The sequence below is a fragment of the Fusarium sambucinum genome, chromosome I (genome assembly GCF_050947815.1).
Source record: "Fusarium sambucinum isolate potato_lamoka chromosome I, whole genome shotgun sequence".
NCBI lineage: Eukaryota > Fungi > Ascomycota > Sordariomycetes > Hypocreales > Nectriaceae > Fusarium > Fusarium sambucinum.
This window is the reverse complement of record NC_139294.1, coordinates 10117897-10136222: the sequence shown is the minus strand read 5'-3', so window position 1 is coordinate 10136222 and position 18326 is coordinate 10117897. Positions and strand designations below refer to the sequence as shown.

General features: G+C 48.5%; 3 protein-coding genes across 3 annotated transcripts; 1 reads left to right on the top strand and 2 right to left on the bottom strand.

Annotated features, from left to right (window-relative positions):
• Positions 1–3343: 3343 nt before the first annotated feature.
• On the top strand, positions 3344–5662 carry FSST1_005995 (transient receptor potential ion channel family protein; the record flags this gene model as incomplete). The annotated part of the gene is made up of 2 exons (XM_083232322.1): positions 3344–5574; positions 5629–5662. 2 exons carry the CDS (start codon positions 3344–3346, stop codon positions 5660–5662), a joined length of 2265 nt encoding a protein of 754 aa, XP_083089425.1.
• A 1628-nt stretch (positions 5663–7290) lies between these two features.
• Positions 7291–9102, bottom strand: FSST1_005994 (uncharacterized protein; the record flags this gene model as incomplete). The annotated part of the gene is made up of 1 exon (XM_083232321.1): positions 7291–9102. One exon carries the CDS (start codon positions 9100–9102, stop codon positions 7291–7293), a length of 1812 nt encoding a protein of 603 aa, XP_083089424.1.
• A 3046-nt stretch (positions 9103–12148) lies between these two features.
• FSST1_005993 (uncharacterized protein) lies at positions 12149–12871 on the bottom strand (the record flags this gene model as incomplete). Its single annotated transcript, XM_083232319.1, has 1 exon — positions 12149–12871. One exon carries the CDS (start codon positions 12869–12871, stop codon positions 12149–12151), a length of 723 nt encoding a protein of 240 aa, XP_083089423.1.
• Positions 12872–18326: the final 5455 nt, after the last annotated feature.

Below are 18326 nucleotides of genomic sequence, written 5' to 3'. Positions count from 1 at the left end.
CTCGTCTCTGACACGTGCTGAGCAACAAAAGCCATGAATGTGGATGGAGAAGGGACCCGTCGATCATACTCAGTAAAGTTTCTACTTGGTGGGTTTCGAGTTGACGCGTCCATACTCCGCTCGATGGCATTCGACGCTTATGTTTGAGATGTGTATCAATTGTCCAGTCACAATGTCTCTGACATTTTTCTCTAGTGGACTATATCCGCCTTTTTTCACTTCTAGAGGTGAGATCAGCCCCCCCTTTGACGTGCTTTAATCTCTCTGTGTGCGTGTGTCCTTACGCGCTTACGATGCAAAGTGAAGTGCTATTGGCTGTTGGAATGCGTGCCCCTGAATATCGAGGCTGTGAGGGGTCGGGGATGTTGGAGATCAGGAATGTCAAGAGATCGAGAGAGATGTCCAATGGGAGGAGGAGGATGAATATTGTTTGTGAAACTTCCTACGACGGGTTAACTAGTTAATAAGAGTTGGTCGATGTGCGGCGGTGACGGTTGGAGTTGAAACTCAATTGTTGTTTTGGGGCTGAAAATAGAACGGGAGTCGCGGCAGCTTTACTTTTTTCGAGGTATATTCCGGCAAACATCAAGCCATAGCTATAGCATAATATCATCCGAAGCGAATTATTCTAATGAAAAGCCATTTCTTTCTCTTTGTTACTCACCGCCAGGGATGTTGGCTGTCAATGTCGAATCACCGCTGCAACTGAGCTTGGGTACTCCATAGTAGCGGAGTGTGAAGAAGAACGCGAGTCTTGGCATCATCATGGAGATTAGATCTCTCAAAGTCTATCGACAACTCAAAATGCTGTACTTGGCTTGTGTTGTTGATTGATTGATCCATCTTGAGCTTGGTAGTAAGCGATTCATGTAAAACAAACCAAGTACAACAACTCTTTTGTGTTTCAGAGCTTCTATTGATAACATTCCCCATTGTGCTAATAGTGAGCACATTACTAGATTCATGCAAGATTTTTCGTCTTGTCAAACCTAGCGGGCATGCCGAGAGTAGCACAGCCAATGAGTTCGTATTGCGTTTGTTTTGAAATACCAAGGACGTCCAAGAAATTGTCCAAGAATAACCAAGACACGATGTGAGAGTACTTTGGCAACACAGCCTCTTTTCTTTGCCTATCGCAATTCATTCCTACGTGTTGTTGCTTTGAAAGAATCCATCGTCGTCTCGTCTTTTGGTGGCCTGACGGTAGTCTAGTCTAATAAGCTCGACAGACCTGAAATGGATGGACCTGAGCAAGGGCCCCTTTTGGATTCGGACTTCGGCAGCGTTACAGAGTCAGCAACCAAATAAAGCCCAGAGAGTCTAAGTGATAGCTAGAGGGGGGGGGGGTCAAAGAAGGAGAAGGGGGCAGTGCAAGCCTCGATTAATTAAATTAAACAAGTCGCGACCTGTGACGTGACAATGCGAGATGGCAACGGGACGTAACATCCGGATAGTATCGTGATGCACAACACTTGTCTGCCTTTCGTTGTAAATAGAGTTTGTTATTTTTCCCTTGGTATTGTTGCAATACAATCAAAGTACCGTCTGTTGTTGCCCAGGTCTTGGCTTTTGGCCGGCTTAATTGGCGCCATCATGCAAATACTGTATGGACCAACCACGCGACCTGTTTATTGAGTCGTTGACATAAAGTCTGGCAACACTACTGCAGGTTAAACCACCAAAACCGGGAATGCTGTTGTTTTCCACTGCCAAAATCGTCTGTTTATACCTCAGATCAATCAATGTATGAATGATGCCTTGAAAAGTCCCGGCCTTCCTTGTTTTTTTTTTGTATGTCGCTGTCACTCTGCAGACTTGCCAACGGCCAGCCTCTCTGTTGATCTGCATCGGCACTCCAGAACTGTTGTACAAGCTTGTGCCAAGATCTACAGTAAACAATGGGACTCTTGCAACGTATTAAATCGTAATCCTCGGATTTCGACTCACTAGATGATGTGTGTTGTGGGCAGCCCGAGACATCCTTTCCCATGTCACATCCTTCCAGGCCTTCGTACTCCGTATGTGATATACACGGAAGGGTAGCAAAATTAGGACATCGTCTTCCAGGGGTTGTCGCCGCTGAGGTGCCCACAAAGTACATGCTGTTAAGAGTCGATACGAGATCGTCACCCCATGCCGGGCCAAGCATCCGTGTCATTGACTTGCACTTGGCCCAGAACTTGGCTACATTCCAGGTACCTGCACAGCCTCCAGGTTTTAATCTACGGAAGCCCAGGCTACCCACGGTACATCCATGATATACGAAATAGCGAATTGTGTAGGCGACAAAACTCCATCAGCACCGTATTTGCGCTTACTGTGTCTCGCATTACCTTGAATTGTTACCCTTGTGGTTGCAGCATTCTGTACTCACTAGAAGCAAAAAATAACTCTTTCTCTGTCTCTCAGAAACATTAGAAAGAAATGTCTTGAAAGGCAAGAGACAAAGCACGTTCGCATAATTCATGACTCCCCTATCACACACAAGCCCACGACTAAACTAAACCTATTATTGTCACTCTAGTCCCCGCTTCACCGCGTTCGCACCCGTGAGAGTGACCACCCGCCCCCTTGTTTCCCTCCAAGTTCAGTGAGTGGACAGCGACAAACCCACCGTAGGCTTGGGCTGGGCTGGGCTGGGCTGGCACCGAACCGCGCGTGCATTGGATCAATTTACTACTCACCCAGGTACTTGCCGTTAATATGGTCCCTTCACCATTGCAGGTTGTACCTGCTTCCTCCACTGCTACCAGGTTCAGGTTCCCCATCCCTCCCTTGAGGTTTGGATCCTTCCCTTGCCTTCCTTCTAACCTTCCCCTACCTTACACTTCTTTCTACTCCTTCCCTCCCTTAGTCTGCTGCCGCTGGTCTTCCTTTTCCCTCCCGACTCCCCCCCACACAACAAACCCATTTCATTCATCATCCGCGACAACGGCAGAAGCCAAACTCATTTGACGACGACGAGACGACCAAAGCTGCTTATACCAGCCACGCCTCGTCGCTGAGACGATTCTCGCCTCGACCTTTCGCTATTAAATATTTTTTACTTCTTTCTTTGTCTCTTCTTTCGCCTTATTCCGTTCGTAATTCGCCAATTTCCGTGGCCTCACTCGCTTGCCATCAAATCCAAAGTCTATTCAAAGAATAACCTCACGCACTCTAAAAGCCAACGGCTACCGCTTTCGCCGACTGTTAGTTGATTAACCGCCTTTGGATTCACATAGTTTCGACTGTTTAAGAACTGGCTGGTTCGCACAAACAACGACAACCATCTTCCGACCGAACGTTCCGACTCGATCGCTGGCCATAATAATCGCAACTCCTGGAAATAGTGGTCGTCACGATGTGGTCTTGCATCATGAAGCCATTGGCGGTCATCGCCACGATGGCTGCTCTGGCATCGCCCGTCTCGGGTGAGAAGATTCTCTACTCCAACTCCCTCAACAGTTGCCAAAAGGACAACGGATTCAAAGCCACACTTTTCAACGTCGCTTTGACACCAAACAACGGTTCCGCCTACGTCAAGGCCGTGGCAACGTCGTCTATTCAAGGCAAAGTCAAATTCGACATTCGACTCTCGGCTTATGGGTATCAGTTCCTCCAGCAGACTGTCGATCCATGCTCAATTAACCTTGCTGGTCTATGTCCTATGGTTTCTGGAAAGATTCCCTTCAAATTTAACCTGCCCGTAGGCAAAGAGAATCTCGCGCAAGTGCCTGGAATCGCCTACAACATTCCTGATCTTGATGCTACTGTTCGTGTTTACGTCAACATGTCGGATACTGGCGAGAGTGTTGCATGTGTCGAGGCCGATTTCTCCAACGGAAAGACAGTTGATCTAAAGGGTGTCAAGTGGGCTACCGCCATCATTGCTGGACTTGGTCTGATTTCTTCTGCCATCGTTTCCGGGGTTGGCCACGCGAACACGGCTGCCCATGTTGCTTCTAACTCGCTCTCCCTGTTTGGTTACTTCCAGGCTCAAGCTATTCTTGGACTCACCAGTGTCGGACTTCCCCCAATTGTCTCGTCGTGGACACAAGATTTCCAGTGGTCTATGGGTATTATTCGCGTTGGCTTTATGCAAGACATTTTCACCTGGTACCAACGAGCAACCGGTGGTACACCCGAGTCAATTCTTTACAACGTCCGCCAGGTCTCAGTGCAAGTACAGAAGCGAAGCTTGGATCTTGCTTCCACCAGCATCGACCTCTTCAAGCGCAGTGCCGCAATGATGCCTCGAGGTATCACTGAGCCGGTTGGCAATGCCGCAGGTGCTCTTGCCAAGCGTGCCAACATCCAGACCGAGGACGGAACTTATGTTGTGTACGGTATTCAGCGAGTTGCCTTCAAGTCCAGAATCGAAACCACCAACTTGTTCATGACAGGTCTCACTTTCTTCTGCATTTTCGTGGTTATCACCTGCCTGGCCATTCTCTTATTCAAGGGTATCTGCGAGCTCTGCGCCCGTCAGAGGTGGATGGCCCAGGACAAGTTCCTCGAGTTCCGTAACGGCTGGCTTACCGTCCTTAAGGGTATTCTCTTCCGTTTGACCCTCATCGGTTTCCCTCAGATGGCCATCCTTTGCTTGTGGGAGTTTACTCAGCAGGATTCACCTGCTGAGGTTGTCCTTGCTGTTTTCTTCATCCTCGGAATGGCATTTACCCTCGGCTGGGGCGCCAGCAAGGTCATCCGCATCGCTCGCCGCTCTGTTGCCATGCACCGAAACCCTGCTTACATTCTGTTCTCTGATCCTCAAGCTCTTAACAAGTGGGGTTTCCTCTACGTTCAGTTCCGAGCCTCTGCCTATTACTTCATCGTTCCTGTCCTTATTTACACTTTGGTCAAGGCCATGTTTGTAGGTTTGGCTCAGAAGAGCGACATCACACAGGCTGTCGGCTTCATCATTATTGAAGTCGGTTTCTTGATTGCCGCTTCTGTACTCCGACCTTGGATGGACAAGCCCACCAACTCATTCAACATCGCCATTGCTGCCATCAACTTCATTAACGCTATTTTCCTTCTTATCTTCTCTAATGTCTTTGGCCTACCTAAGATTGTTGTTGGTGTTGTCGGTGTGGTTCTGTTCGTTTTGAACGCCTCATTTGCTCTTATCCTGCTTCTTATGCTTATTGTCTCGACGGCTTTGGTGTTCTTCCGCAAGAACCCAGATGCTCGATACCAATTTATGGCCGACGATCGTGCCTCTTTCATGAAGTCACAGACCCAAGTCAACGCTACCACTGAGCTCGACGCTCTTGCAGCCACTGCTCGCGGTGACAAGTCTGGCTACAACAAGCATCTTGACCTGGACGAAGAGGACTCAGTTTCATCCGAGAGCTTGGCGAGACGAGCTGAGGCCAACAACCAGTCTCAAGCATCGTTCCAAAGGGGCGACGCACCTCCTCGCTCTCCTGTGAACCCGGCCATGCCACTCTTTCCCGCTGATGGGCGACCATCAAGCCCCTTCCGCACCGCGTCACCAAACCCTTATCAGCAGTCAAACTCAAACCTGTCTCAACAAAGGTCGGCAGACAACAATAGCCCTGGCGGTTACAGGTCACAAAACAATGCCAGGTAAGCTTTTACAAATCACTATACACTATATGACTCTGACTAACTCTTCTTCAGTCCTTGGCAGCGCGGTGCTGGTTACGAGCACTAATTGATTTAACTCTAGAGGAATTTACCTTTTTATTTTATCTCACGAGAGCTTATACCTAGACTATTCTTAAGGGGGTAGACTTTGCATTTCACGCAGCTTAGTCTATGCGAGGCTGGCCCAGCAGACAAAGCCTTCAGGATTTCTGCTGTGGATGACGCGAGTGAGCTCCGGGCTCGCAGCCAGTAATCAACATTACCCACCCACGCTAAGATCGTGCTTTATTTCTTTGTTTGTTTTCCCTTTTTTCTTGGATGGTTCTTTTGTCGGAAGCATGACGATGGTGTCTGCAACGAGACTTGGCGTTGGCGATTATCGAAATCCTAGTACTCTTACGAGTGTTTGCTTTGTATATATAAACAGTATTGGGAAGGGATGAGGAATGTGCTTTTTTTTATACTGAACTGAGGCTACTCAGTGACCAGTTTATATCCGATATCCGGGAATCATGCTACGACTTGAACAAGTCGTGGTAATGGGACATATTGTCTCTCACCGTTACCCAAATTAAAAACAAGATTACAATAACTACATGCATACTCTATTGGAAATATTTCTTGAATGATGGGGTTGTTTATGAGATCTAGTGGCTATGAGGGATAGTTTCTTGTGTGTAGGTTTGTTTATTGTGTCTATGGAAAAGGTCTTTTAAGCGATTGTGATCTCCAGGTCGGCCACGGAGAGTAATTCACTTTTGAAGCCTGAATCTACCTACTTGGCTGCGTTGCCAAACCAGACTTTGCAGCAATTGGATACCTGCCACCCATTCCTATTGACGCCCTCTTCGCAACAACCGGGATGTTGAGAGGGGAAACACCGAATACCCAGCCGCCGTCCACTCCCATCCTTCCTTTACAAATACAACGATTACTCCATGACTCAGGAAAAGAACAAGGCTTTGTGTTTTAAAACGAGAGGCTGTGAGATATAAAGATGAAGAAAAAAAAATAAAGACCGTGTAATAGGTCTTATGGTATGACTAATGATACAGCAAGAATGGTATATAGGGAACAGACAGAGATAGAGAGATGAACATTGAGAAAGACAAGAGACCAATGATGTCTCTGGACAGTTTGCCGTAGTAGTTGGGAGATGGAAAAAGATGGGAACAAAGTGAATAAATAGATTGAGGGAAGGGTTGATTTTGAAAGAAGAGAGGTAGCGCACAAAGGCTCTGAATAAGGTTAAGAGAGAAAGAGAGTGAAAGAATATTTTTGTAAACGCCGTCGTCGTCTTGTAATAATAGGAATTTGACAGAGGAGGAAAAAGAAAATCTGTCGTCCAATTGGTGATATCGTTTGTTGTCGTGATGTGGTGTGTGGTGAGATGAGATGTGGTGTAAGTGTGTGGTCCCCTTTCAACGCCGTCGAATTCTTAGCTCGGTTGGAGATTGTCTCACTTCACCACCACCTGAACCTTTGCGCCTGCCACTTTGGAGCTTTCCACGTGCCACTCGAGTGCTGCACATTTATTTCCCCTCATTTGAACTTCATCTTGCATCATTGAATCTTTGTTGCTGATTTTCCATATGAAATGCGAAGTCGCAGATTGAAAATCATGGCGGGAAGTCCCGGCAGCCACATACGTCTTATGCAGGAACCAGGAACCAAAAGTAAGAAATGATTGAGGGGTTAAAAGGCAAATCCCTGTTCCATCAGCTTGTCGACGTCGCCTCCTGCTGCTTGTACCGCTTTCATGGCTGCTTCGCTCAATCGTCGCCTTCGTTCCATCGCCTCACGTTCTCGTCGCGCTTTGGTCTTGGAACTACCGCTCGGCGCAACACCTGTCATGAGGAGACCTCCGTCACTGGGAGTAAAGTTGACGAAGCCGATGTCGCCTACGCTGCCGCCGCTGGAGTCCCGGGATCGTCGTTGTTTACGCATGGCAGTGGGAGTGCCAGGTACCATACCCCGACCCGAGGCGCTGCGGGCCGACGCAACGGACCCGTTGGAGCTGTGGCGTGAGTGCGCCGTGGTAGGCGTTGGCGGAATTGATGGCTGCCGAGTCTTGCGGATTGGAGAGCATGACAAGTGTCGAGCTCCAGAGGACGGCGCTCGTGGCGGGCGGTGTCGCTCCGTGGTTGGTGGGATGGGCGGCGGCGGAAGGTAAGTTTGAGCGTTGAGCGCGAGGTCATGAGCAGGCGCAGAAGCGTTGCGCGGCTGTGGCATGTGAATCATGAGGCCTGCCGAGTTGGGATCGTGAACTTGATATTCGTACGGCAACTCGGCGTGCTGGGCATGCATGGCAAGGTTGAGGCTGGCGTTCTTTTGTTGTTGGGGGTCAACGACAACATACTCGCCATTCTGGTTAAGGAGATTCAGATCCCACCATCCACTTTGATGAGCGTTCTGAGCCATGTACTCATGTCCCGGCCAAGTTTCGGGTGCCGAACCCACAACCGCGACAGGCTGTTGGTGAGGGTGGCCAGCAACTGTTTGTTGATAGGGATGAGGGTGAGGGTGGGCATGTGCCTGTGAGTGGTGAGGATGGGGATGCGGGTGTGCGTGCGGGTGTTGCTGATGCTGCCAAGCTGGATGAGGGACTTGTCCTGCCATCTCAGGTTGGTACATGCCAGGCTCAGCCTTAACTCCCGGAGACTCTGCTGGTGTGTGAATACCGTTGGTGTTTAAGAAACGGAGGTTGTTGTTAGGATGCTGCTGAGGGATTTCATCAAAGGGATCGTCGCAAAACCCGTGAACAAAGTTCGTGCTATCCGGTCCGCATGTTGGCGACGGAGGGAATGCGTCGTTTCCATTATACTCGTGATGCTGAAGTCTTAACGCACGAGGGGGGTTGTCCATGGTCGGAGATCCCGGACGGTCCATGGCGATGGGCTTTCTGGGCTTTCGGAGTTTACTGGCTTTTCGAATCGTTGAGGAGAGTGCTTCGACAAATTTGTTGGATTTCCTAGTCATGGTGTTGGGAGGTGTCGGTGATGATGGTTGCGAAACAGGTACCCGTCTGCCAGGAGAAGACTGAAGTGAGATACCATCAACTCGAGGTAGTTCTGGGTCCGACATAGAGACCCGGGGTGCTATGGAATGCTTCTCTACAATCAGCCCACTGCTGTTCGCGAGTGCGAGACTACGTGGATCAACATCATGCATTGCGCCGGGTGCAACTGATGATCCAGGCTGAGAGGGGACTGTCGTGTCGACTTGAGAGCTACAAGAAAATAAGTCAAACTCATCTTCAGTTGTCGAAACGCCCGACGAGGCAGACGCGGTAGACTCGGAAGGGTGGCCAAGTATGAGTCCATCGGCCAAGCTGGGCAGACCGTGAGTGTCGGCCATGGAGGATGAGATTTCGCTGTCAAAGTTGATAAACTGGCCAAAAAAGTCGGCTGATCCATCGTTATGTTGTCCGTCTTCGATTTCCTGCCAGTAGAAGCCCGGGTCGCGGTCGACAGCCTCGACCCGATAGGGCAGCGTCCAGGATGCCATTGGTATATTGCACTGTTGTTCGGCTACACTGGGTGAAGTTGAGTAAGGTGGCAATGGAGGCGTGGTCAGCCAAACGAGTCACCGTGGGCTTGCTGAGAATGTTGATGAAGGCGACGAAGATGTCGAAGTTGAAGTTGATGGCATGAATGAAATGAGAGCCAAAAGAATGGCAGCGGAGGGAATGAAATGAAGGAGCCTTGGGCCTTTGAGTGATAGCGAGAAGAGAGGCGATAGGCTGGAGCCAGTCAGAGGCAGCAAAACAAAGTTCAAGACGAGCAACAAGAGACTCGGCCGGTAAGCGAACGAGACCTGGCAAGGCGTGGAGATGGTCAAAGTCAAGTCAATGGAGCAACGGACAAGCCAGTAACGGGCACCAGAGAAACGGGCGAGACACGACGAGGGTGAAAACAAGGACGGTCTGGTCTTTGATGACTTTACTAACAGCGAATTTGACGGACAAGACGGCAACATGAAGCAAGATTGGCGAGTTGAGAGGACTATGAATTCATTCTGGCTCAGCAACGAGACCGTTGCGCTGCTCTGCTCTGTTCTGACCTGCGTTGCGTTGCGTTGCGTTGTCACTTGGGCGAAGCAGTTTGGGTGCGACAACGGGAGGAATGCACGGCGCTATGAAGGAGCATTCCATTGAGAATGGCTCTCGTGTCATGAACCGATGATTTGACCCCCCTCCCTTTGTCCATTCTAGATGGGAATAAAAAAGGGACGATCCCTTTGTGCGACACATGTTGATTGATTACAAGGAAATGTTTCTATATCTAGAAGATGAGGATGAAGAATATGACAGGGTTTTCAGTGGTTATTTCTGACAGCTTTGAACAAAGAGTTATGTACATATTAAGCAACCTTGGGCATTATACCTGGACACCCCCTGACATCGGACAGGTGGTGATGATCTAGATGGCCGAAGCCACTTGGGACTAGAGGTAGAGAGGCAGAGGCGCTGGGGGCGGGCTAAGGTAGAGTTTACGGGTGTACCTACGTTAGCCCAGGGTGGGTAGTTTTCTCTTGAAGTTTGCACTTTGTATGGGAACGTTTGATTTGATGAGTAGCCGAGAGTTGAGTTGAGTTGAGAGGCATGGCTTGAAAGGAGGGAGGGGAGGGGCTTTGAGTTGGGCCTGGTTGGTGAAGAGCGAGCGTTTGCCTGAAGATCTCACAGAGCTTGTAGTGATTGACAGGAGAGATTGACGAGTAAATGATTGACATGATGACGTCTAAGCGAAGATCTTGGTTGTTGATATTGCATCACTTTGCGCATCACAACCGTGAATGATTCCATCACAGATGATAGATGGAGCTCAAGCTTTTTACTGAGGGGACGACGGGTACCTACTTACAGTTGCATCGGGCCCTGACCTCATTCAAATGCCCTGTGCCTGCCCTGGATCTTAGGGACCCTGTCCTGTACCTTGCAGCCGGCAGCCAAAATGGTTGCATTGCATACTTTTACAGGGGCCTAGACTGGGGGGGAGGAAGATCATCCAGATCTGACAGTCCCGGCCCCTCCATCTCCATCTCTCTCCACTTGGGAAAAGAAAGTCATTGCGACAGTAACTAGACTACCTAAGAGATCTCGTATACTCCGATCGACCCGTATACAAACTGTATCTAGGTTATCAATTAAAAACAATTGAAATAGTAAACTTGTCTTATGTCAAGAATGTTCTTTTTCTGTTTCTTTACCATTTAAATGTCTTGTTCTCATCACCTCATCAACGTCTCATAGTAAACAATGAAATTCTCTTCCCTTTTTGTTGAGTCAAGTCTTGTTATCCCGTCCAGATAGAATCACTTTGTCATGGCCTCATTAAATTACCTGAATTTGAATTTGGCATTCGCCGTTATCCACATCGTTTTTCTCTCTCTCTCTCTCTCTCTCTCTCTCTCTTTCTCTTTTTACGTGCCCAGACCATCTGGGCCGATGAAACCTTTCTTTTTCGAGTCTGAAGCTTTTCGCTATTGACTAGACTTTACTGTAAATTGATAAATACTACACATCATAATAGCTAGCTTATTCATCTATGGACGGGTCGTACGATGTGATGGTGGATGGACTGACGGGATATGTGGATATGGTGCGACGGCACAAAAAAAAGAGGACGAGAGTAAACAGGATTTCGGGTGAAATCAAGGCGCCATTGCCGGCTTTCTATCTCAAGAATGTTGGACATGATCACTTGATTGATTTGTCAGTGGATAACCCGCCCGGCCCGGTTGGTGATGGCTTCAAATCAGCCAGCCGTGTGTCCCGATAAAGTTTACGAGTCACCCCGAAGAAGGGTCCTAGCAAAATCGAGCCGTCTACACCCATTTTCCCTACCTATACAAACTTCATTCTTGACTTGATAGAGTAAAAATCTACTGCTTCTATGCCGTCACCACTTGAGATTGAACTCTTTCACATGATACTTGCTTGATGTTTTGCGTGACTTTCCGCATCTTTGTTGTATTCATTCCATTGCCATTCTGGAGATGTCGCCGGTATTCATCATCAAGACCCAACGTTGTGTGATGCTCTGCTAAAATACAAGATGATACTAATACTAACACACTGACCTTCGGTCGCACAATTGATGCAGTGTAATGTGTGGTCATCCCGGCTTCCTGGCCCAGACCCTTGGACCCTTGAACCCTGGCCCGGGATTCTCCTGTCGTGACGCGCCTCATGCTAGTTCTGTCTTCCAAGCATACCCGAGTTCAAACGCCTTTGTACATGATCCTTGATAAAACAAAATATGCTCCTTGTCGTGATTCCCATACGCCAAGCTGTGAAACTCCCAAAAAATAATAAACAAACGACCAAATAACCAGTCTAAATCTCAATACATCTGAAGAAAATAAGAAAAAACGCCGTAGCCCGATCATCCATGGTTATGTCCCGAAAGGGCGGTTGCCTCGCTCATGTAAATGCTCATATAATGTTAACGCCGCCGTGTCGTAGTCCAGCCCTTCTAAGCGGGTCGAGAGTATCGGCCATGCCGCCAGCGTGCACCAAAAACGCCAGCGACTAAGGCAATGCAGAAATGCTCTATTGTGCCGCAACCATTGAGGACGCTTGGGAATCGGAGCGTGACCGCAGAGACCCTGCGGTCGACTGAGAATGTTTGCTCCTCTTCTTATCACGCCGTCGCATACGTGGGACACTGTGTATGGTGTTGCGGCAGCGACTTGCAGCATCAACTGATCTCCTATAACCCAAGTCATAACGCTTCTTAACCCCATCTGGCGTACTAGCCGCTCTTAGCGACGCTACTGATGGAAGCCACGAGAAGTCGTCATCATCTTCGCAGTATCCTTCATCTACTTCGAAGCCACCAAAAGCATTAGGTGTGTACATTGAAGTTGCGATATTTGCTGGGACTTCGGCAAGCGCAGTGGGATCGACGGCAATGGGCGAAAGGGGAGCGAAAGGCGTATTTATAGAGGTCGTGGGGATTGTCTGTTTCTCTGGGGTGGAGTTGTTTTGGAATGTCGCCATGTTGCTGTCATGGTCGGCATCAATCTCCATTGACCTAGGGTACTGAGAGAGCATTGAGGAGACGTTGACGACATCATCGTCAGGTAATGAGATAGGCGAGAGAGCTGATTCCGGTATGTTTGGAGTATGATTGTCGTGGTTGTATTGACTTAGAGATGAGCTGCCGAGTTGAGATGCAAGGACATCAATTGATTGGGGCTGGATTTTCTTGGTTGATGGTGAGCCTGGTGGTGATAATGGCGAATGTGTCGATGTCGCTTTTTCGGAAGACATTGTTGTGTTTGTGATGGAAGTGGACGCAGTGATATCTTGTTGTTGTTGTGTTGCCTCTGTATTTCTCTGGTGACGTGCTGTGTGAGGCTCGCACATGGCTCGAGCTAAAGGCTGGAGATGACCTGCCCCATCAAGGTTGAAAGAGACAGAGATAGAGTGGTTGAATGATTGATTGAAGAAAAATGGAGATGGTGAATGATGAATGGTTGGTAGAGATGGGAATAGAGGTAGAAGCAAAGATAGAAACAACCAGGAAAGAGCAGGGGCGAACAGGTCGACCTAAGTAATATGAAGGCATCCGCGTTGCGCTAACTAAGGTGGAAGAAGAACCAGGCGTTGACGCCGCTTCATTACTGGGGTGGAGTAGGATGTAAGTAGAGTCTGGTGGTGGTAGGCACTAGCATCGTTAGGTTTAGTGGTAAAGAGGAACGCCGAGTAGTAATAGTAACAGGTAGTTTTGGTGCTATAGGCTATCTAGGACATATCGAGCTTGATAATCCGACAGGATGGTAGGCCTTTATTTTTTCTGCTAACGTAGTGTAGAGTAGTGTTACCGTTCCTTGCTTTTTCACACCGCCCATAAAGAGAAGAAGCAAGGGCTGGTATTCTTTGTTTCTGTTTTACTATGGCCTGAGCTGGGCTGGGCTAGACTGGGTCTTGTCTCTGATGCTGATGCTTTCTCCTCTGAAGGCGTCCCGTCCCAACTTATCAAGTGCGCCCGTCCTGCCGGAGCAATCAAGCCCCCTTCTGGGCCTTTTGGATGCAGTGTTTGTACCGAGAGCCGGGTCTCTAAACCCGACAGCGTGTCCAAGGGTGATCCAAAGTTGTGGTGTAAGTGGAACTGTGTCCTGTTGATGCTTGTTTATTGGTTCATCTACGAATGTGTAGCTCCTTGGCAGGTTACATGGATGAATGCAATGCACATCAGCCCATGTCGCTTCCATCCCAGGTTTGCAAGGGTGACTTGAGTCTAGTCTAAGCTAACTCTTTTTATCTCTTTCTTATTTCCACACACGCCTCTTGACTCAAATCAAATCAAAACAGCCCTTGCATCACAGAGGAGTCGTCGCTTCGGTAATACCACAGTCCAGTCTGTCGGGATGTCAGTCAGTAGTAGTAGTGGACTTTGCCTTTCCACTGCAGATCTCATCTTTGTTGAATCACTTCAGCTTCCTCAAGGTCCCCTTCAATTTGAACCCCCCTGAACTCAAGTTCAGCTGACCGTTATTAGTTGAACTTGGATAATTACCGATGACTCGACATTTCTCAGCTCAAGGATAGACCACTGACTGGCATCAGCGTCTACACTACCACGCGGGAAACGACCTTGGGGGGGGGGGGGGGGGGGGATAAAACCTGTCTCTTATTGTTCCCAGTCAATATTATTCTACGTTTCGTGAATAAGCAGACGAAGCAAAGTATATATGTATCTACGCAAGCCACCCTGACAATGAGACCCCCTCCAAGCCCCTTCACCTTCAAAGGGTCGGTGTTTCGCTCATATTCGAATCATAGTGCCACATCTGCACATGTAGACAGGCCCCCTACCTTGTGGTGTTGGGATGATTGATTGATTCTGGTAATTTAATCGTACAAGTTCAAATCATGTTTCTTGTCTTGAAAAAGTAATGCATCCTCTTTAGGTACAGGCCCGTGATCCGATGCAAGGTCCCGTTTGCATAGACCCCGGTCATCTCTTTTGGAATGCTTTGCTTTGATGCCTGCCATGACCAAAAACTTGTACTGAGTCCAAGACAGGAAAGCATTCAGACGAAAGAAACCATCTCTACTCCGTAGGTCTCTGACACTAGCAACGAAGCCCCCGCTAGATCCCCTAGATCACCCCCGTAGGGCAGTGAGCCGTGGACAGGTGCTAAATCTTGTGTTTATGTCCAATCGCATCTTTTCTTTGTACCGGCTATACCCCCACAGATGATCGGATCTACAGACTTCCGCCCTTCATTCGACACGCCTGTTGTTTAAAGCCAAAAGAGCCTCAAAACTTTGGAGAATCCCCATCCTATGGTCAGCTAACCTAGATCCCCGATCACTGACTACTTGTGTTCTGTGCACTTACAGTTAATTTGATACCTGAAACTACTGTAGTACGGCCACTCTAACTCCTTCGCGTCACTGGGCGTCGGACTTCTAGGGGCAGCCTGGCCTGTCTCCGGGTCTAACATGGAGCGCTAAACTCTTGTAAGTTGCTCGTCCGAAGTCCCCAAACCTCCATGTCTCGGTACCGAAGATTGGTTCCACGATTGATTAACGAGTCAGGAGGTTTAGTAGGAGCTCCAGGACAACTACTCGTGGGATTTTCTTTGCAAATCTTGAAAGTTTGAGCCATGGTTATCGAGTCGTGAAAGGCTTGGCCTGCTCGTAATCTTTGCCTACCAGGACTTTCTCAGTACGCCGATAAGTACAGAGTATCATTGAAACTAAATCCCATAATATCCGGTTCGCCTACCCCTGCAAGGCGACATATCATAATTCTATGACGGAGCTCCGACTGGTTTGGATCTGTATTGATCTTGGCAGCCAGCTACGATTGCAGAGAGCAAGCCCTCTCAACGACATCATGACATTGCATTGCGAGTCCAACATGGTTGCCTTGCTGCATATCATTGCGCCACTTGGTTTGAAATCAAGTCCATCTCGACTGTCTCCATGCTGACTAGAACTTTTGCTCTGTCTCCTCTATCTGACACTCGGAACAAGATCTACCAGTAATGGTGGTTAATTACTGATCAAGCAAGAGATTTCTCATTTCTATGGAGAATCCCCTGCATGCTATCTTTTTGTAACTGAAAGGGTTCTAGAGTATCGTTTGGGCCCAGAGGCCCGTCTCTTGTGTAAACCAACACCACGGCTGCAACGCCTGGAATGGTCTACAAAGAGGGCCCAGAGACACGGTTCTGGTATCAGAGTGCACGTTGTGCAATGCATTTTGTTGTAGCCAACACGTAAGCCTCACTTCGGACGACCCTTTATTAGTAGACGATTCCAAGATCGAGATGGTCAGTTTCCGACCCAAGGTGTCGGGTTGCGGGATGGCAACGACTTGAAGAATTGGCTATGGGCCAACAAGGTATTCTGCACCATAGCGTGGCCTTCTTTGTGTTGGATGCAAAGTATGCTTAAAGGGAATCCGCAAAAGGCTAGTTTTATGCCATTTTCTTTGTGCTGATATGTCTCCGGATTGTGAGGGGCCCAGGCCTTGTTCCAAGTGCTGGTGCAGGTACGCTTAACCAGGGCAGGTACAGTACCCGGCTTACATCGTTCCTGGCCAGAGTCAATACACGTGCCTCGAGGGTGAGGTTTATTGTTGGCAAGAGCTACTCACACTGCCATGCCTTCAGCATTCCCATTGGATAAAAGGCATGTGAAGGCTGACAAAACATTTGTTCCTTGAAGAAGGAGCAGGTACAATCTTTTTCAATATAACATGACTCCACTCTGATGAGCAAACTACCACCAAATAAACCCAAAATCAACAACTCCCTAGTTATCCAGAGGTCTTGTTTCGTTTTAAATCCCTTATTACAGATCGTACCCGACTCTAGCTTGAGAGCTACAACTCAACATATTCGAACTAGGATAACAAGGGTGCCGGGAATGACGGCCAAGAGTTAAGATCGAGCTTTGGTATTGTCCGCTTGAGCTAATCTCCTATCTAAAACTCTCCTTGTAGAGATACGATCCACTGTTAACCCGCTGATCACCACACACTGCTTGATGTCTTGTCTGCCCTACCGTGTCCCAACAGTATTCCATTCAATCGACGTAAACGCTACGAGGCGTGCAACCTTTGGCCTATGGCGGGCGCAAGTACGCCATGAGAGGCGCAACGGGCGAACCACTGGCCAGGTTTTATTGGGCCAGCTTGAAATTACAGACAATGAAAACCATCACTGGGATCGTGGCAGGCGTGGCTTTTATCAAAAAGCGCCTGTTCCAACACATCATCTCGATCAAACCAGATGCCTCTCAACCTAGCACGGGCCAGGATGTCAACGGTTATTGTACGGCATCCTCGGACTAGCACAGTGATGCTCTATTCGTAGGGCAGCCCCCCAAGCCCCCAGGTTTCTTTGGTCCAGACGCAGTACCTGGAGAGACTGGTGTTTCTGGGTGAGCCTCACCGGCTACCCGCTAGTGTGACATGTCATATTGTCGCTTGCTATGCGAGAGAGCCACATTGCTTTATTAAGACGGTTCGGAGCTTGTGATCCAGCCGAGTCAAATGTGACTGGAACGTCACGCTCGATTGATTGCCATTGCTCTGAAGCACAATGCCTGCCTCTGACGTATAATTTCTCAAGCATTGAATCATACCCGTCGGCAATATGGACAACGGCTACTGTCAAGAGGAGTTATGGCTAGTCTGTGGAGACAAGCATGTCAAATCGGTATAGTAAAGCACCATACACTGCTAGACCTCACATTACCTATCTCATAGAAGTTGCATGGCTTCTGCGCTTAGATTATGCTTGGTGTGATGCTCCTATGAAGCTAGGGGCTAGCTGTAAATACTTTTAACAGATCCGTAATGTGGTCGGGCGATCTTATAAGTCTCTAGTTAGTCGTTCTGCTCCAGTTGGTTTACTAACGACATTCTGCTGACATTCTAATAAGTTAGCAAGTTCATATCTACCTTGGTACAAGGCATTTCAGCCCACGAGGCGTCCGCGTGCCATTCGGCGAACCTGCATATCCAGTTGCTACCATACTTTATATCAGGCTCTCAAACAAGTGGCGTCTTGTCTTCGGTTATCAAACTGCCAGTTGGGCTGACAAGGGGCAGTGTCTCCCAGAGGGCTTGCCTTGCTGACCCTATACTCGTGTTCATAGTAATAAGTTGTTCGAACTCTAAATAAGCGCCAAGCACGCCTCGAATCTGTATTTGGCATTTCGTAAGTTCAAGAAATGCCGTATTCGTCTTTCATGAAAATATTGCAACTATGTCTACGAAATGCAACGGCTGTGAGTACAAGGGTTAACGGCCAGACGATGAACTCTTTTGCTCAACATGAGAACCTGGCTATTGGAAAACGCCTGACCAGCTCCTGTGACTCGACCTGGAAAAGAAAGACCCTTCGAGTTTTCCGAATCACCTGTCACAACGGAAAGATTTTCCGGTGGCTTTCTTCAGCTGAAGAGAAAGAGGGAGGTTGTCCCGGGGATCAAAGCCGCGCGGACCGGAACGACCAGAAAATCTACAGTGGCATTCATGCAGGGTAATCTCAATATGGACCCGTGAATTTGTTCGACCCATCGTGAAAGTCAGTCGCCCCTCAAAGACAGACCGTTGTGGGTGAGTTGAAAGTCAAACCTTGATAACTAGATCCATATGTACTGTCGTATCGTAGATCTTAAACGAAGATGCCACCACCGGCTGGTGGTATTCCCGGATAACGAAGCCGCACATCAACGTCAGAAGCATGCACATCGCCTT